The sequence below is a fragment of the Cervus elaphus genome, chromosome 28 (genome assembly GCF_910594005.1).
Source record: "Cervus elaphus chromosome 28, mCerEla1.1, whole genome shotgun sequence".
Taxonomy (NCBI): Eukaryota; Metazoa; Chordata; class Mammalia; order Artiodactyla; family Cervidae; genus Cervus; species Cervus elaphus.
Genome location: NC_057842.1, coordinates 38,608,345 through 38,629,706, shown reverse-complemented (window position 1 = coordinate 38,629,706; position 21,362 = coordinate 38,608,345). Strand labels below are relative to the sequence as shown.

General features: G+C 33.7%; 1 protein-coding gene and 1 pseudogene across 1 annotated transcript in view; both read right to left on the bottom strand.

Annotated features, from left to right (window-relative positions):
- Positions 1 to 5,064: 5,064 nt before the first annotated feature.
- The window catches only part of HDAC2 (histone deacetylase 2), a 31,917-nt gene continuing 15,619 nt past the window's right edge, over positions 5,065 to 21,362 (bottom strand). The window contains exons 6-14 of the mRNA XM_043890040.1: positions 19,089 to 19,230; positions 15,541 to 15,633; positions 15,351 to 15,459; positions 10,712 to 10,852; positions 10,374 to 10,482; positions 9,613 to 9,743; positions 8,740 to 8,895; positions 6,163 to 6,220; positions 5,065 to 5,443 (exon numbers count right to left, since the gene is read on the bottom strand). Of these exons, the coding sequence (XP_043745975.1) occupies positions 5,413 to 5,443; positions 6,163 to 6,220; positions 8,740 to 8,895; positions 9,613 to 9,743; positions 10,374 to 10,482; positions 10,712 to 10,852; positions 15,351 to 15,459; positions 15,541 to 15,633; positions 19,089 to 19,230 (970 nt within the window). The 3' untranslated portion in view covers positions 5,065 to 5,412. The remainder of the gene's footprint in view (positions 5,444 to 6,162; positions 6,221 to 8,739; positions 8,896 to 9,612; positions 9,744 to 10,373; positions 10,483 to 10,711; positions 10,853 to 15,350; positions 15,460 to 15,540; positions 15,634 to 19,088; positions 19,231 to 21,362) is intronic.
- On the bottom strand, positions 10,861 to 15,343 carry LOC122685351 (annotated as a pseudogene).

Genomic DNA, 21,362 nt, shown 5'->3' with positions numbered 1-21,362 from the left:
AAAGAAGAGACATGATGGAAAAGCATGGTATTTGTCAGCTGTTACCTGACCAGTTTCACAGATTAGTAAACTGAGGCATAGCGATTTAAATGTCAAGGCTAAAGCAAAGCTCTTCAATAAATAACGTAAAGCTGGGGCTAACTCCACATTTGTGATTTCCAGTGCACTGCTCTCTACCTGCTGCTGCTCTAAGTGGTGACGGTGCTTTTAACAGGCCAAGTGAGAAGCACAAAAAAAGCTAGAGATGAGGCTGTTCACCGTTAAATAACTTTAGGATCTGTGATGCATATCTGAGAGTTCAGATTTATTGCCCATCATATTTAGAAACAGATCGGAGATAAAATGAACTTAAGATGTTTTCTAACTCTAGAAATGCGATGGCATTGAGTCATTAAGAAACCCCAATGCTTTACCATTTACTTAAAGATATCTCAGATGTTAATTTGAGATTTCCAAACAGATTTCCAAAATGTACTCACCATCTAAAAGGAATAGCACAGAAATTGCACCTAAGCCTAGTACATGTAAACATTATACAACTAAATATGTCTAAAAATAATATATTTTTTCAAATTCACCAAAAAGAGATTTGCAACTGATTCATGGGGAAGAGGATAGCTAGTAATAATTTGAACTTCAGATTGTAGAGAAAAGTCTTTTCCTGGAAGATCAGGTGGACCCTACGAAAATTAGAATTCAGCCCATTTCAGACCACTTCTGAAGGGCTGATGAGATGTAGGTCTTGCTTTCTTGTACCTGGAAGGCTGTTACCTACCAAAGCAACACACTAGGGTACCCTTAACACCTCAGTCCCACCTAGAAGTCAACCAGAGGTGACCCATGTTTGAACTTTCTGGCTAGAATACAGAATAAGGAGATTTTTGAAGTGATTCTCACCTAGGGACACAGTAAAAATGCAATTAAAAAAGGCAAAAGAAACACTTGTCTCTTAAGTCAAACAGTTTACTAGTTGCCAGAACACAGTGACCTTTTGTTGGTATTTATTTACTGAAAAACTTTACCTGCATATCAGACCGTATAGGAAGGTCACCCTTGAAATACTGATTTCTGAAGAAGCAAAAAAGATAACTAAGTTAAAGAATACATGAGAGAAGCCAGAAGCTTCTGATTTACCAATAGAATCAAAATTCATAACTTGAGAGATCAGTCTTAGATTTCGATCATTACTTTGTTGAACTCACTCTCAAACACATACCATTGGTTACAAGGTGGGCCTGGAAAAAAAAATTTACCAATCCAGGATTTTACTATTCATGTTATTTTAGAAATAAATGTACATGTACATATTTTATCAACATTTGGAGTAAACATTCTTAAGTAAAGAGCAAATAACAACTTAATCAAGTATTCAGTTCTCCTTTATAATTTATTCCACCAGGATTAACTAACATCCTAATCGTAACACTTCCAAGTTTCCTAATTTCAAAGATCAAAGAGGTTAGGTACTCAGTTTAGTAACAAATGCTGTGGAACTACTTCATATGCAGTCCAATGGCCCTGCATATGAACTTCACTATACTGAACTACAATTCTTAGAATCAAATTTCAATTCTCCTTTTCCATTGTGTATCTTGATGATTCCATTCCCAACCAAAATAGAAAACTACTCTGGCTCTGATATTCATTTGCATTCTACTTTTGACTAGAAAAGCCACAAATAACATTTACTACCAGATACACTCTACTGTTTTATGGACGTAAAGCTCAGGAATTAGTATTATAATTGTTCTACCTAAAGAAAAATCCCAATCAGTAAACTACACTGTAGCTTAATTCAAATGGTATTGAGTCCAACACTGCATTCAAAAGAATTTGTTAACGAGTGTTACTCAGCTTGTTCAATGGACCACCAAGCCACTACAGGAGAAAATGCACAAAAAAAATAGAAAAAATAAAAATTAAACAATGGAACATCTGCCATCTTGTGGCAAGTTGGAGAAAATGCAGCAACTGTTGAGAAGCTCCTTTATATTGTAACCCTTCTGAGGATTATTTCTTCATATTAACATTGCTACTCATGTAAACAGACAATAACAATTTAATAGTTTCATTTTTTCTGTAATCCATTCACAACCATTTGGCTTGACAGATTACCATCCAGTGAATTGCTTCTGATTTAGGGGGACACTAAGATCCCCCTAAATTTACCAAATGTTAATAGATTCCTTGCTCAAACTAGTTCTCAAAAGATTGTTTCCCTATCCACCATGGCCTACTATTTTACTAGTAGGCATCAAACCCAAACTCAAACACAAGGCTTACAGCAATTCGTTTGATGTCTAAATAACACTTGAAGATTTAAGACTTCCCTCACAATTCTGGTCCCATCTAACTCCATTTACCTGACATAACAACAGTAGTAGTTAACAGCATTAACTGTATCAACTCAATCTTCAACAACCTTAATGAGCTGAGGACTACTATTATTTTCCTCATTTTAAGTTAAGAAGCAATTAAGACACAGAGGTTAGTAACTTGCACAAGATTGTGAAGAAAAAAGGATCTTACACTATCAAAAGTTATTACTTGTGATAGCATACAAATTGAAGTTTTCACTTAAAACCTGGAAAATCCATGTCGTTTATATTATAATACAGTAAGAAATGTTATGAATCCTAGTATCAGGGAAGCTTCAGTAGTAATTTTACTGAAGCCACATCAATCAGAAGATGAAGGTAAATTACTCCACTCTAAGACCTTCAAATCATCTCCTATTGACAGAATGCTAGTAGCATTGTTATTATATTAACTACCTTATAGTACCCGTGGAATTTGGAAGCTTTCATCCATGCCAAAAGGAAATGAGAAAAATTGAAAATACAGCAGCATCTTCCCTCAGTAAAGAGCTTCTCCACCTCCCCACCTCCCTGCCGAGTTGAGGTCTGTTTTAAAGTGCCATTTTAAAAACTGAAATGATAGTGATTACCCCTATCAGGACCATGGTTCTCCCAGAAGACTTTGTTAGGACTTTTAGCCACAAGGCAAATCTTCCATTTCCAGGGAAGAAATGAAACCAAGATAGTCACTATTGTCCCAGAAACACTGAACTGCATGAATCTGCAAGTCATCACAAAAGATAATTTGAAAAAAAGGAAATGAAAGCTGTAAGGATGTGTAAAATTTCCACCCCTTTGACCAGATTGTTTACATTTTTAATTAAAAATTAAAGAAATACACATTAAAAAAATTGAATAAAAATTGATTACCTCAATAGATGCAGAAAATGCTTTTGATAAAATTAATCATCCAGCTAATCTGACTCTTCTTGTGGAAAGCATACAACTTCTTTTTATCCATTTGATTGCCCATTATCCCAATACCACTCAAGGAATAATCTCTTGCCTTCATCAATCTGAATTATTTTTTTAATTCAATATTGTTCCAAATGTATTAGGGTATTTATCTTGACATTTTATGATCTTTTTCACCATATGCCAGAACCATAGCTTCTTTATATTAATACTTTTATTTATAAGAATTTTTGTTACTGCTCGTGTAAATGGGACCTTACTTTTTCTGACAAATCTGGCTGTGTTTTTGTATATTACTAGTTGCTATTTTCTCTGTGTTAATGTTGTACCAAGTCACCTTGCTGAACTTTCATGTTTCATATTATTCTCTCGAGGCTTTAGCTTTATATAGACGCTTCTATTTGTAAATAGTAAAACAAAACCTAAGTGTAACCAAGGAGGCTCACTACACTACTGAAACAAATTTTTGGCATGACCTTAATACAGAGCAGTTAAAATGAGTTGTACTTGTTCAACAGGGTTAATCAAAATGTAAAGAAGCAAGTTACATAAGTACATGTGCAATACCATTGTGTGTTTCATGAACACTGTTATGTAACTATCTCATAAGTGAAGAACTGAATTTCATAATTCCTAAAATCACAAGGGTTTGAACGCTGACAGATATGCAGCAAGAATGAAAACAGGCATAAGGTATGGTTACTTCTGAAGAGTCGTAAGGGAATCAAATGACAAACTGGATAAAGAGGGCTTCGACCTCTTCTGTATAAATTTATTCAAAGAAAAACAGAGTTGAAACCAACATGGCAAAAGTGAAATATCTGTTAAAATACAGGTGAGAGAATGGCTGCTCATTACAAAAGTCCAGGTGCTTTTGTAAATGCTGAAGTTATTTATTAACAGGAGCTTTTAGAGAAATATTTTTGATTGATCTACTGTCCAAATTTTTACCTCAAAATAATCAATTTGGCCCAGCAAAAAGATTTCATTGATTTTGGCAAGTTTCTACAAGTTTTAGCTTTCTCCTTTGCATATCTTAGTAGCAGAAATTACCCCGTTTGTCTGCTTCCTACCATTAAAGTGTAAGCTGGGGAGCAGACATTTTCCCATTATGTTCAGTTGCATGCTCAAAGCCTTCAAGTGGGGAGACACTCAATAAATTAATGATAAATGACTTTTAAGTGTTTGTTTCCTTCGTTTGGAAGCCTGGGTGTAATAGTGGAACCTGGGTACCATGTATATGCAGTACAAGAACCAGGTTTTGTCTAAACAGCAGGTTTTATTTTAGCCTTGACATAAACACAGGAAAGTTTTGTTCAAACACACCATACAATTCTTTGTCTACTTGGTATATAGTAGGGGTTGGCAACAGAGTCCCACAGAGCTCAGTATGGAAACTACAGTTTCCTTTTCTGATTATAGATTTCTTCTTTCAACTCAGAATCTCGATTACCAGTTTTTGGGAATCTTTGGTTCAGCTCAAAGCTAATTCCTATATCTCAAATGCATAGCTTGTATCATTAATCTAAGAGATAAATTATGATTATGAGATATTAATCTTCACCAATATTGGCTGGTTAACCTATAGAGGACAAGATGGTAGAACTCCTATTAGAGTAAGAAATAATAATTACTGTAAACACAGTAATTTTCTGAAGAAACAGTTTATGGATGTCTTTGAAGTTGTAATCAGTATCTTTCACCTTTTGGGTATTCTATTTTTCTACAGAAACGGTCACGTTACTAGCCTATGAAATGAGACTCCATGTTGTAATAAACAGACAAAAGACAATCGAAGTACAATTTTTTAATAAAGATAATTACAAAAGATGGAAAAATCAGCTCAGAAAGGCCAATTACTTCTTTAATAGATCAGTTTTTTGACATAATAACACATCAATTTTAAATACTATCACGTAAAGCATGGTGGAGAAAAGAAATTTTGCTTCATAATTAGAAAACTCACAATAAAACTTGCCAAGAAAAACAAAAACAAAACAAAAAAAGCCATTTTGAAAATAAATACAGTCCATGCCAAAGTAGTATAAAATGAAGCCAGAAGTCTTCAAAAAGAAAAAACATTTTTCTTCCCAATACTTGCTCACTTTTTTATGGTTTCTCAAAGTGGTGAGACTCAAATTCAAGGATTGCTGAGCTGTTCTGATTTGGCTCTGTTAAAAGAGGCAATATGAAATATTAAAAACTGTACAATCTCAGTTTAAATGCAATGACCGATAGATCAGTCCTATGGTTCCCGTCAAGAAACATGTAAGCTGGTAGTGCCTTGAGTTTTTGGAGCACTCACCGCCGTGACCTTTTGAGTGATTTTACAACCTATTCCAAGTCATTCTATGAAGGCTAACACAAAATTACGTGTGGCCAAGCATCTACATGCTTTCTGACAATACAAAGCTCAATTATGGTCTTTTAAAAAATTATGTTATACTAGTCCAGTGATTCTTAAAATTTACCTGTCTTACAACACCAAAAAATCATGTATATAGAAATAAGAGCACCATGAAAGATGATGAGTGTCTATATAAAAGTTAATAGCAAAACAAGGCTTAGATAAAATATGTTCAAGAATATAAACTGATCTATTTTAATACATTCAGTTACAACACTATTACTAGCTTTTGTAATTTTTTAAGGCATGCTACATAAATGAAAACTGAGCAAGTAAATGAAATATAAGCTAATGGTTAAGATACATATATATTGCCTTACATACCATACAAAAATTCAGAGCATCTCATAACAACCTACTGATGATATTCCAGGTTCAGTTCAGTACTTCTCAAAGAATATATGTATACTCACCCCAACCCCAGTAAACATGCTCATTATTTTTATAGCATATAAAAATTACTAGAAAAAGAATACAGCTTACCCTTTGGTATCTGTTTTTTCACCACTATTATCCTTGGATTTATCTTCCTCCTTAACATCTAAAAACAAAAATTGGGAAGAGATTAATACCTATTTTGAAATATAAAATGTATATATTTTATTTTAAAATATATCTTACTTAAAATATAAAAAACTGCCATATACAATATTATGGTTCATGAAATCAACAACTAACTAAGCTTCTGAAGATGTAGTAAACAGAGGTTCAAGGTATCAATGCAACATCACAGTCCTGCCTTTGGGGACTCTCCCCTGTGGGATCACAGCATTACAGGCAGGATATGCACCATGAAGTTCAGCCAACAGACATGCGCGTAACACCACGGTAGATCAGGAAAGGCTATGACAAGTGACCTTTGAAAGGCATTCTGAAAAACACATCTCTTTTGAGTGGGAAAAGGGAAGTACCTTAACAGATGGAAAACTCAAAAAGGATTTGAGGCAAAAAGGAATTAGGTTGGAAGGAAAAACTGCAAGACCAACTTGGCTGGAGTTTTGTGACAAGAGGACAGAATCAGAGGAGGTCAGAGACCAAACAGAAGCTAAATTCTACTGCTTATATAACCAATAGGTTTTTTCCTTTTTTAATAATGGTTAGGCTAGTACCCTACTTTTCTAAACTTTTTATTTTGTATTGGGGCATAGCTGATTAACAATGTTGTGACAGTTTCAGATGAACTGTGAAGGGACTCGCCATAGATATACACGGCCATTCGATTTTAAACCCTCACTATGTAAGTATCAGAACTTTACCATTTTAATAAAAATTAAGAAAATAGTAAGAGTAACACTATCCACACAGGATCATTGAAACAAATTAGCCAAAATGTGCTAAATTTTTTCTTTAGATAAGCCAATGAACCAAAGTTGTAAGGCACTGATTATAATACAAACATATAGCAACATGTTTATTATGACATTTGTTTTGGCTTCTGGCTTAATTTTAGATATGTAAACAAAAGTGCCAAGTGGGGTTTGGGGAGGGATGAAGAGCAAAAAAATATTCCTAACTTCAGGTTCTGAACTATAGACTTTTAAGAATGCAAGATACTATAAGAAGAATTTCGTTATTAAACTAAAAAATTTAAGTATCAATTATTATCAGCAACAGAAGTATTTAGGAACTAAATACTGTGAGATTAATCCACCACCAGGCCATTAAAGCCAGATCAAAAGGCACTCTCATTTTCAGCTAAAACAGCAATGAAAGATAAGCACTCCAGTGCACCCACTTTCCCATTTGGAAGAAAAAGCATAGAAAGATAAAAATTTAAAAAGCAAGGATAAATGCCAGAAAGGAAGACAAACAAACAAACAAACAAAAAATCCAGAAAAGACAAACTGACAGAGAAAAGAAAGGTACTAGAAAAATCCTACAGCTAAGTTAAGTCCTTCTTACCTCAATCATAGCTGGAATTTCTGGATGTCAATCAGTACACAAGAGCAGACTGGAGCCATCATTGTAATACATCGGGAAGTTAAAATTATAAAATGACAGTATATATAGTGGAGTCAATCCACAAACAAAACAGAACTAGATGTGCAGACATGCTACAGATTCCTAACTCTCTAGTAAGTAAAAAAAGAACATGAGGGCCAGCTTACCCATGTAACTTCAATATGATAGAAGAAGGATGTTGTCCCAGTACCTCTGAATCTGTTTTCCACATAGCTACAGTGTCAAAATTAACAAGTCAACTAAAACCTGTGCTCATCACCATTACCTGCATATAGGTAGCAGGTATCCAGCAGGAAATGCACCAAGTACAAGAATTCAAGTATTTAAGATACTGCATTCTCTAGCCAAGAGCAGCTCAATCTAGCAGGGAGATATGTAAAGTTCCTAATGAGGTACTATAATATAATGTGTAAATAAAATGACTGAGGTATGTGTAAGTGCTCTGGAAAGTCAGATAAAAGAAAACACATTCTGAAAGCAAATTCAATGCCCTAAATCATCTATTTCTCAACAGAAAAACTGACACATTTGTCTCAACAGACAAGACACATTTTTAAAGTTAAGACATCAGAAAGTATTATCTCCTCCTAATCCAGCTCTCAAATCCCTTCCCATCTTTCCACAGCTTTTATGTTTCTTTCAAATAATAACAAAGTCTGTTCTCTGAGCCTTTTCAAAATGGTGAAACTGGTCTAAGGTTATATAATGTTAGTCTTCTTTTATGTTTTATTCTCATCACATAAACTTACAGGCAGTTACAAATTAACTTAGAATTTCAGCTCTGCTCATGGGCTACATATGGGTCTATAACCACTTTGTTCGCTCTCTTACTCAATCTAGATCACAGTAGAGTCGTTCAATATTTTAAGCCTATTTTGCCAAGAAGAGATAGTTTCCTGTATTATAAAAGCAAATGTGACTAACATTTAGAGAGCTTTAATTAAAAGTTTACTTACATGGGGGAAAAAAAAGTCACCTATTTATTTATTTAGCACACTCACCTATTTCTGATACTTGTGTATTTCAGGATCTCATAAAAATTACCTTGTTGCTCACTTTCAAAAACTTACAATTAAAACATCAAAAAATAAATCTGACCTGCTTTTTTGTCCTCTGTTTCCTTCTTGTCTTCTTCGATTCTAGCTTTTTTTGCTCCTTTCTTATGATCAGCCACATTTCTACGACCACCTTCTCCTTCATCCTCAGAATCTGAGAACTCTTCATCACAAGCTATTCGTTTGTCTGATGCTCGAACTGACACATTAAAAGATTTTTAATAAAATTTTGACAAAGGCAGTCATAGGTTTTACAAATGTTAAGTGCACTGCTCTATAGAAGAACTAGCCAGTCATATTTAAAAGTAAGGATAACAGATTTTAAGATTATAACTAAATGCATGGCTTGCTAAACATTAAAAATTTAGCTTTAATCTAGGAAGAAATAATTCAAAGGAATATGAAGAACATTAGTGGTTCTCATTAAAAAAAAAAAACAACTTTGGAGGAAAAAATATTGCTTTCGTGATAGGAAGTAGGAGTGGTATCTTTAAATAAAAAGTAACCTTTTATTACAGAGCTGAGAGGGGAAGAAGAGAAAATAAGAAATATCATTTACGTCAATTATGTTAGAATGTCTATACCATAATAGCATACTATTAGGCTAAAAGCCTATAAATCATATTAAGTGGAATTAGATTGTAGAATCAAACAGAAGGTGCTTAATGTTATTCAACTCACTCTACACATAAGTGGGTAATTTGCAGAAACTGAAATTGCTGACACTCAAATCAGGCTCTGAGACAAAGCAAATTAAATCTGCATAAGATTAAAAAAATGATGAAAACAAAGACAGTAATAACAGTGTACTCATGACAACAGGTGAGGTTCTTGGGCAACCAAAACCTCCAGTCTGTAGTGTTCTTTTAATAAAGCAGAAAAATGTAACAGAATACACATCAAAGGACTATCTTACTAGAAATTCTCTTGTCTGGATCTTCTCCATCTTCATCTCCACTATCTTCATGAACTGCATCTTCTGGAATAGCTTGCATCTGGACACCAGGTGCATGAGGCAACATGCGTAAATTTTCAAATAAACGCTGTCTAAATTACAACATGCATAGTTATTAGAAAAAAATGTTTTCTTTCAAGTTCTTAAAAGTTGCATCTTTTATCTAGCTTAACCTAAGAATTAAAATAGTAACATTTACTGGGTACTGATACTTTACCTATTATTAACCCGTAATTCTCAAAATTTACAAGGTAGATACTAAATTTCATCCCCCATTTCAAGGATGAGGAAATAAAAGCACAAAGGCAAATTAACTTGCCAAATGTCATGGAGCTAGTGTGTGGTAAGAGAGGGCACAAACCCAGGCCTGTGTACTAACAATGTCTCTCCAAACTCTATTTCTTAGAGAAAGGTCTATCAAATGTTTCAATGAAAATAAATTTCACTTTCATGTAAAGCAAGAAAATATATAACTTATAGTGTCTTTTTCAACAAAAAAATCCATTTTAATAGAAAATGGAAATATTTTTGAGCTATGAATCCTATTATACATTTTCCATTATTTTATAAAATTAAAGAAACCAAGTCTTAAGGTTTCAAATACTTTTGACAAAAGGGAATACCTTATGTATAAAGTTAAACTGACCTACTGCACATGACCTTCTAAAAGCTTCAAAAGTTACATTAATAATGTTAATCAAATCAAGTTGATGATGTCTTACTTTATCTTTTCCATATATTCTGGAGTGTTCTGGTTTGTCATGTTTGAAGGACTAATATGCAGTTTGAAGTCCGGTCCAAAATACTCAAAATAATCATTATATGGCAATTCTATTAAAAATAATGAAATAAAGTTACATATTAAAAGCTCAATCCATACATAAAATCCAGACTCAAGTTGTAAAACATTTCCAGAGAAAATATTTAAAAGTGAATACAAAATGAATTTAGTGACTGCTCTCCTATTTACATAGTTTTGGAATCAACTCTAATGACCTAACCATCTTTTTCTACATACAGACAGTTCATCCAATAAAGACATCATAATAAGAACACTTACCATTGGGAATCTCACAATCAAGGGCAACTGCAGTCTCATATGTCCAACACCGAGCAACGTTGCGGATTGTGTATCCACCTCCCCCAAGCATCAGTAATGGTAAATTGAAAGTTTTTACAACTTCTACACATTTAGCATGACCTAAGACAAAGAAGATTTGGGTAACAATATATTTACACACTGTAACAGCTGGAAAAGAAAAATTCAAAAAGAAAACAAAATTTTACTCAACCAAAATGGCTTTCCTAAATATTTAAAAAACAAATAATATATGAAAGTTTTAAGAAAATTTCTAGTCTAAAACTTTCATCAAACACCTTTTACACAATATACAAAACTTATTAAGACATAACTGGCTATGTTAACAAGCATCCTTGATGGAAAAGTCAAATATACAACTATATTAAGATTAAAATATAACACATTTTTATTAATGTGATATGAAGATACTATGTTCTTATAAGGTTACCTGGGGGGAAAAATAAGTGAGGTTACAATGAAACATTAAGTACAAGCTAATAGAAACTGATGTTTTGTTACCACTTGCCTCCACAGACATGAACAAAAAAATTATGTAAGAATACACAGGTTTAGTTATAGGTTATTTTAGATAGTGGTATTATGGACACTTTTCTTTTTTTTTAATAATATCTGGCAGTTTATTAAAAAATGGAGCATACTGAATAACAAACTATCTTACATCTTTAAGGAAGGAAAAACACTAAATTTGAAAAGACATCACCCACTGAATTTGGACACAACACCTCTATACTCAATTAACAGAAACACTTGTACAGTCCAGGTCTTTATTTTTACACCCTTCAGGCCATGAATTCATAGGGAATGGGCTCCAACAGTTCAGGTTCCTTCCCACTGGTCCTCACAAAGTGTGCTTCCCTGGGTAGGGCAGGCTGGCGCTTCAGCTGAACCCAAGTCCCTTTCTCTTTGGCTTCCTTCTTTTTCTGATCATTTTCCTTCACACATTTTAGGAAGCTATCTCGGCTCTTAAGAGTGCTTAATATGCTCGATACGCACATTAATTCTCTAAGAATCTTGACCTTGTTTGTTTACAATGATGCCAACAGCATGCTGGGTAACACTGTAGACTCTCCCAGTTTTGCCATGGTAACATTTGTGGGGCATTCCTTTTTGAACCGTACCCATTCCCTTGATATCTACAATATCACCCTTCTTGTAGATTCGCATGTATGTGGCCAAAGGAACAACTCCATGCTTTCTGAAAGGCCTAGAGAACATGTAGCGGGTGCCCCTCCTCTTTCCCTTTGTGTTGGTCATTTTGGCGAATTACTGGAAGATGGCAGTTCCGGCCGAAAAAAAGCCACTTTTTTTATATAAAATTATTACTATTAAAAACAACTTTAACAAATTTCTTTGTATAGAAATTTAAATATAAAGTAAACCTAACATAAAAACAAAATATTTCCTTTAGATGTCATAATTCAGTAATCATTATGAGTCACTAGTAATTTCTTATATTATCATCATTCAGGAACATAACTCAACCTTTAAAGCAAGAACAAAATCTTTCAATTACAGAAGAAACTGATACATGCTGAATATTTGGAAAAATCAAAATAAGTACAAAGAAAAAAACTACCTAAAATTCTATCATCTGAAGATGCTGCTGTTGTATTCAGTTGCTAAGTCATGTCCTATTCTTTGCAACTTCATGGACTGTAGCTCACCAGGCTCCCTGTCCATGGGATTTCCACGGCAAGAATACTGGAGTGGGTTGCCCTTTCCTACTCCAGGGAATCTTCCCAGTTTAAGGATCGAACCCATGAGTCTCCTGCATTGACAGGCAGATTCTTTACCACTGAACTACCAGTGAAGTCTCATCATCCAAAGACAGTTTTTTTAATATTCCCTTCCAATTCTTTCCAATTTTTAAAAGCTTAATGTTTTCTTCATGTAACTATACTGTGGGCATTTTCATGAAGTATTCTTCAACAGTCACATTATATGATCCACAATCCAATTTTTATTACTGCAATTACAAAAATGCATGCTTCTTATAATAGGGGAAAGCCATTTGGGTATTTTTAAAGATGAAACAAAAAATTAACTTAAAGACTTCTAAGTAAAGAAAGCTGGCTAAAAGAGGACACTGCCTTTTCTTTCATCTCAAAGCCTGACAAAAATGATTATAAAGGGATTTTTTTAAAGGCTAAAACTTATAAAAATGAAGAATGGAGAACATACAATGGTAATAATATAAATGAAGATAGAAAGGAGACTGACAAGAGGTAAACTGACTTTAGCAGACCTGAGAAATCTGAATTGAAGCTGGCACTGGAAAAAGCTTGGAATCAAGTTTAAGCTTTGGGATTGCAAATACCTTTATATGCTTTATACAACTTACATTCTATCAGTCAGTTGAAATATAATGTAGATTTATAGTAAGAGTAAATGTTGTACCTTGTAGTTATGAAAGCTATTACTTTTACATACAAAGGCATTAAGAACTTTCAAAAAGTTAAGACAAGAAAATTGACAGATTAATGCACATTTTGAGTACATTAGATAGATTTTAAGAAGATCATATCCATTTTTGAGGAAACAGATAATTTCAAATCATTCAACCTAACATAAGCAGAATAGATTGATTATATCATAATTCTAATGCTGCCTGGCACAGGAGCTATCCTAATATTAAATAAAATAGTCTCTAAAATCTAAATTTAGTTATTAATTTCCATTTAAGCCAATAGTAGTACTGGAAAAAGTTCTACCTGAGAATTCTTCACCTTTTATGAGAGAATTCAAGCAGAACATGAACTTGTTACCTAAAAGTTCACAAGGAAAACAACTCCAAAATCCTGTACAATATCCATGATTAATCACTACTAACCTACATACCATAAATTTTAAGAACTTAGAAAATAAATTTTCAGATTTACTCTTACACCCTAGCAGCTCATTCCATAATGGTGATCTTTACTTTGGTCTGGACCTCTATCACATTGATTTTAACACTTAAAAGCAAAGAATAGCTCACCATTCTAACAGATCTACAGAGGAAATTCACCCAAACAGGAACAGGTCAGAAGGCTGTTCTTCAAGAAGGTAAAACTGATAGAACACCTGATCCACCTTCATTTATTAATGAGTAAGGAGAAAACTAAGGAAATGACAAAATTGCACAGAAAAATAAGTTATGCAAAAGGAAAATTGAGTAAGCTGAACCATGCTTTAATGTTTTTGATGATGCCATAAACAATGACTACCATGACTAAAATTGTGGTCTAGACTTAAACTGCAAAAATGGGATACTCCAAGGGTAAATGCATGTGTTAGGGACAAAGTGGTGACTCCCTTCTCTTTCACAATGGAAACTGAATATACAAGGTTAAAATTAAGTTAAAAACAAGAACACAGCTTGCAGAATTCCCTGCTGGTCCAGTGGTTAGAACTCTTGGGCTTGCACTGCTGAGGGCCTGAGTTCAATCCCTGGTTGGGGAACTACGATCCCACAAGCTGCATGGCATGGCCAAAAAAAATTTAAGAAGCTTGCATATTGTCTTAAGAAAGGTAAGCACCAAAAGAATCAACCAAAAATGTTGAAAATTATGCTAAGTGTAATATGTGGAATCTAAAAATCAAATGAACAAATATAAATAAACAGAAATAGTTATAGAAAACAAGTAAGATAGTTGCCAGAGGGAGAGAAACAGATGAAGGAGATTAAAAGGTACAATATAAATGAGACACAGGTGTGAAATGTATAGTGTTGGGAATACAGTCAATAGCAAAATAATCTTTGCATGATGATTGATGACAACTAGACTTATCATGGTTATCATTTGGAAATGTACAGATTGTCAAATTACAATGCTGTGGACCAGAAACTAACTACTATAATGGTGCAGGTCAATTATACTTCAAAAACAAACAACAAACAAACTGACAGAAAAAGAGATCAGATTTGTGATTACCAGAGGTGGGGAGGGGATTAGATGAAGATAATCAAAAGATACAAACTTCTAAGTAAAAGATAAATAAGTATTAGGAATAAAATGTACAACATGATGCAGATAATTAACACCGTTGTATGGTATAAATGAAAGCTGTTAAAGACAGTAATTCTAAGAGTTCTCATCACACAGAAAAATATATACATTTTCAATCTATTTCTTTAATGTTTTAACTACAGGAGATGATGAATGTTCATTAAACCTTCTGTGTTAATTAATCATTTCAGGATGCTGAAATCATGCTGTTGAAGTCAAATTATAATGTGCACCTCAAGCTTACACACAGCTGCATGTCAACTACATCTTAATAAAACCAGAATAAATAAATAAACAAATACAAGTTTAAAAAAAAGAAGAAAATCACTGCCTTGGTTGGGACAACAACAAGTCTTATAAAACTGCTCACATAAAGAAATGTATATATAAATTTGACAAAATAAAAGACCTAATTTACTGAAACTAGATTAACTGTAATTATATAAATGAATTCGAAATACACACATACATATACCAAAAACCCACGAAAAATATAAAACACACATGGTTCCGTGTTAAGTAGCAGGTAAAAAAGTGACAATTTTTATGGGAAGTTCTTAGGAAGAGAAAAATTTTTTTTCTGGAGTATCACCCTTCAAATTGCTTACCTTTAACTGTCAGATTGAAGCAACCGAGCCTATCACCAGACAGCGAGTCTGCACCACACTGCAGAACCACAGCGCTAGGCTGATACATCTCCATCACTTTTGAAATAATCTACGTGCAAGGTAACAAATGTTAGTATCGCTAAAAAACATTTTAGAATGCCTTTTCATTTTTAAAAATAATAATACTTACAGGCTTAAATATCTGGCCATATGATTCATCATCTATACCATCTCTCATTGGAAAATTGACAGCATAGTATTTGCCTTTTCCTGCACCAATATCCTAAAATACATAGTGTAAGTAGATCTTAGAGAATGTATCATAATAAAAAGTTTGACATGTTTAATTATTAAAATATTTTTAAAAGATGAAAAGAGTAGGTAACAAACCCAATTCTGAATTCATCTTATAGGCTGAGAGAGGAAATAATACAGAATAAGTACATATTTCAACATTTATGGATATTTATAAAGCTGAAAAGAACCAATTCCAGTTAATCTGTAATGATTATTTTGGGGAGGAAAGAAATTTAACATAGTTAAGGGCAGTTTGAAATTAAATATTACATTAACTCAAGAAATTTGTTACAAACAAAATACACAAGACAAATTTACCAAACTGTAGGAAACACAACCTCTGAGCCAAGAACCCTACAGGACAGGCTTATCCTGCGTTGTCTCTAATGCAAAACCCTTCCTGGGGCTCACAGTCTGGCACGAGTTGATTAAGACTTGGAAGGCTTTCTTGAAGTTTTAACAGCTACAGACTAAAACACTGAAATCTGTCTTATTTAATGGGGCTTGAAATAAATTTTGTTTCTACTTGTTAAAAAAGTATCACTCAAGGCATTAATACTTCCCAAAAGCAGCAAAGGAGAAAAACTGAGTTCCAGTCACACACACACAAAACATATATACTTATTAACTACAATTTATGCACGTGTAAATCTATGTTTATGTACATGTGTACGTATGTACACACACCCACTATGAACAGCTGATCTTTGAACAACACTGGGGTATAGACACCAGCATAGTTGAAAACCTGAGTTTAACATTACAGTCTGTCCTCCATATTCACAGTTCTGCCTCTGTGGATTCAATTAACTGCGAGTTGTGTGGCCCTGAAGTCCTTACTTAGTGAAAAAAGTCCCACAGAAGTTCAAAACCTGTGCTGCTCAAGAGTCAACTGTATATTTTTAAAAGAGATGGTAGAGACATTTCTCATGTGTTTTAAATTACAATTGACCTGTTTTACACAACAAGGGTTTGAATGGTGGGTCCACTTTTATGCAGATTTTTTTTCCAATAAATGTATTAGAAAATTTTTCTGGAGATTTGAAACAGCATGAAAAACTTGCACATGAACTGCAGTATAGAAATATTTTTGAAAATAAAGAAAAAGGTATGTCATGAATGCATAAAATATATGTAGATATACATATACAAAATATGTTAATTGGCCATTTATGTTATCATGAAGGCTATTAGTATTTATGCTTTGGGGAGTCAGTCATATGCAGATTTTCAATTGCAGGAGAGTCAGCATCCCTGATCCCCTTGTTTTTCAAGGGTCAATTGTATGCCTCAATATATATGAACCTTTAGGATTACTAATACAAATACATGTTATTCCCTTTTTTCTCATGGAAGAATCTCAGCTTGAATCCATTTTTTAAAGAGCATAGTTTACCCTTCAATATTAGTTATTATGATCCAACTTTCAATGAAAAAGCATGAAATTACACACCCACTCCCACAATTTTTCTTAAGAGAATGTAAATTTTTATGTAACTAAATACAAACTAAACACATATGCACAAACTAAAATGCTGTAAATCCTGAGACTTCTACAGTAAAAAAACACAGTTGGAATATACACTGACACTAAGATTTCAGAATATAGCAAGGTGGTGAGCACTTCTCACTCGAGTTAAAGGCGAATTAAAAGCACTTCTCACTCACAGTACAGAACTGCGGCCCTTACTTGACCAAGTTTTATACCCTCCATAACTGCTACTTTATCACACCCTTGTTTTTTTTCTTCCATCTAGACTACTGATCTAATATGCAAGCATAGTTTTAACAATGATCTAAGCTCACAGTAGACTTCTTTTCTGATTTAGAATGAATTCTCAGGTAGAAAAGGTAATGTTTATTAAATTATACAATACTTGAGCTTCATGAAAGTCCAAATACAACAACACATACAATGTAGGAAACTGATTTTAGTTTCTGAAACTTGGGGATATCTTTTAATATCTAAAGGGAAAAGAAATGTGACATTTCATAGGAGTATAAAATCTTGAGAGGGAAAGAGATGTTGAAAGTCATTTTCAGTTTCTAAAACACACATTTTCCAGTATCTTCCAACAACTTCAAACAATTCTAAGTATACTGTCAGAAATTAAACAGAGTGAGTCTGCCATTTCTGAGATTAATTAAAATTATACTGCAAGACACTTATTACTTTAAGCTTTAATTAAAGCTGGGAAAGTTTTTGCTTAACATCGAAAAGCAATGGTTATACACAAACAAATTCTACTGGTTTAGAACGGTGGTTCTTGAATTTTAGTGTGCAGAATAGAATCATTCAGTTTCTGGAGCCTGAGAATATGTGCTACTAAGTTCTTAGGTATAACTGACTCTGCTAGTTTAAGGATCACTGGGAATCACTGGTCTGTAAGATAAAGCCAAGTGGGGAAAGGCACTGAAGAAGCTAACATGGCAAGAAAGAACTGAAAATAGAAATTATTTTAAAAGCCACATAATTTAAACTGAAATAAATGAAATAAATGACCCTCCTACCCACTTACAGGAAAAGAAAAGTTTCACCATCTGAACTCCTACTGAAAGAACACAACTTTATGATCAAATAATTAAATCATATATTTGAAGATTACTTTAAGCCCACAACTTTTGGTTGTTAAACTCTAACATAACAACATACCACACACTTAAAACTTACCTTAACAGAATAGTTTAGGACTAATGTTGAATGCCACGTTAAAAGAAATCTCCCATATAATACAGCTAAATTAAAAGCAGCTGTATAAATTTTTGAATAAACTTCAACGTGCTTATCGTTTGGTTCAAAAAACAAAACCTCTAGTGAAGCAAAAAGAAAAAAAAGGTGGGGCGGGGGGGACTTCAAAGCACTAAATGAAAGAAGATAACAGAAATATAATAGAAATAAATGTGCTTAATATAAACAGGCAGGCAGGATAAGCTATGATATTCTTTTTCTCCCTAAACTGCGAGGGAGTTGGCGGATAGAGATGAGGGGGGAGGGAGGGAAGCCTAAGGAAAAACAGAGATTAAAGTCTGAGTAGTTAAAGACCAATCATAAAAGGAGGGCAATACAAAAACCTGAAAAAGACTCAAGTCAATTATTTTATCCCACCAAGCTTTATATTCAATAGCAATATAGGCTACAATCAAGTAGGTTTTGAAGATTCAAACTTAACATCAAGAAAACTGCTTCATGCTTTGTGGATGTTCAAAAGTATTCATTCAACCAAAGAAAAAGCTCAGCAAAAGAAAGCCCTTAAAGTTATTGAATTTTTGCTGATAATCAGCAAAAAAGTGAATTACAACAACGTTAAGCACATAAAAATGACTTAATCCTTCATATAAGCTTCAAATTAATGATCCAGAGAAATATGAGTTCAGGTGTAAGATTACTAACCTCCTCTAGGTTCATCTCATAACATTTATTCAGACAGAATTCAATCTTACCCGTAAGTCTCCTGTTCCAGGAAAGTATTCCCCATATTTATGGAACGATACAGTCATTACACGATCTGTTGTATAAAAAGCCTCCTCAACACCATCACCATGATGGATATCAATATCAATATATAAGACTCTCTGATGATACCTGAAAACAAAGCCGTAAGTTTTCAAAAAGGTTTTAAGACAGGAAGACCTACCATGGATTCAGGAAACCTATTTTTGAGCTCCCGCATTCCAGAATGTTTAAGCCCCTTTCTTTTCTTTACTTATAGCCTAAGAGACCATTCAAAAAGACCATCCTCAAGTCAGAGTTTGAACCTCAGAGCTTATAAATTTCTTTACACCCTTTACATCTAGGTAAGAAAATGTATTTACTTTCTGAAATCTCTTATTCTGCTTTGAAAACATAGTGTATGTTTCTAAATATTTATAATTGAAGATTGCACCTTAGTTACAATTGCTACTGTAAAGCATCTCGCATCTCTCTGGTAAATCTTTAGTATTATAAAATAGGGTTTGACACAGTTCAAATGTGGACAATGGCTTCTGTACAATCTTTGAGAACATTTTTTTACATTTTTAAATGACTGAAAAATATAATCAAAACATTAATTTCATGATGTGACAATTATATGAAATTTAAATGTCAATGTCTATAAGTAAAGCGGTAATGAAACATGGCCACGCTTGTTTGTTCACTATTGTCTATGGCTTCTTTCTCGTTTCAGCTGAATGTCTGTGACAGAAACCACAAGCTTCCCATTATTTGACAGCGCTGCTTGGAGAACGACCAATCACAGCAGAATCCGAATGCCTTTTAAGAGTCACACGTATCATCATACTGGACATCTTATATTAGTGATGACTCATGTCAAAACAAGAAATGAAGAAAGTGAATGCCTCATATCATCCTTTCAAGGCACAAGGAAGTGATGATATTTATGGAATTAGATGGCATGGTACTATTATTCATTTTACAGTACTACCACAGCCATGTTAGAAGAATGTGATACATACAGGCTGACAAAACAAGACCAAGCCTTCACAAGAATATCCTCAACTCACAGGAAAGCAACATTCAGAAACTTAGAAAATAACATCTCATCATAGACTTTCTTTAAATAATAAAATAAAAATAGCGTGAATGGGCTTCCCTCATAGCCCAGTTTGTAAAGAATCCGCCTGCAATGTGAGAGACCTGGGTTCGATCCCGGGTTGGGAAGATCCCCTGGAGACGGAAACAGCTACCCACTCTGGTATTCTGGCCTGGAGAATTCCATGGACTATAGTCCATGGGGTTGCAAAGAGTTGAACATGACTGAGTGACTTTCATTTCACTTTCACATAGCGTGAACAAAGTGTCTGAATGGCTCAAAAGCTGTTTGCTGTTAATTAAATCAAGTTTGTACCAGTTGAAGAAATGTGTCCAGAGAAACCAAACTAAGCTTGTGAAGACTACCAGCATGTGGGCAAGAACTACTGCTCTGAGATGAAGACACAGGAACCAACACCAACAGTGAGTTAAAACAAGGCAAATGATTTCAAGTGGCTTTCCTTGGCTCTCTACTAGTCAAGTAACACAGCTCAGCTGTTTATTGAGTCAATACCAAATTTTAAGTGACTGAAAAATCAGCCTTTATAAATAGTATGCATGGAATAACTTCAGGCAAGAACATTTTCAATTTGAGAAAAATACCAATTTGTTACAATCTGAAGTAGAATTGGCTAAGACGTGTTATCTAATGAGAGTTTTAAAAAAAAAATCTAACTCTGTAAATCTCCCAAATCACAAATACCTCTATAGATCTTTCTCGCCAACTGGCAGTCAAGGAAAACTTTAAAACTGATTCCTTTAGCAATTTAGAGATAATTATATCCATTAATAGAGAACAAAACCCCACTCTAAGAGGGAGCGAGGCAGTGAACTGGGCACATTCAAAAGGTAAACAAATTTCAACACAGGTTTCAAATTTTTTTCTTGAAAAGTTAAAACTTACAAAATGTTAAAACACAAACTTCTAGGGTCACGTCATTTTTTCCAATAGTTTTTAAAACTACATCTCCAATCTAAACTGTCAAGCTACTTCTAATACTTTTAGAAAGGTACTTAATAAACTCTCAGACATTTATATGCACTTCTCATTCTTAATAATCCAAGAACTAGCCAAATTTTCTACATTTTTACAATGGTTTAGAATGAATCTGTACATGATTTATTAACTATTTTCAACCCATTGTTCATGTTTTAAAAAAGGCACAGGTTTTTATTATGAATTA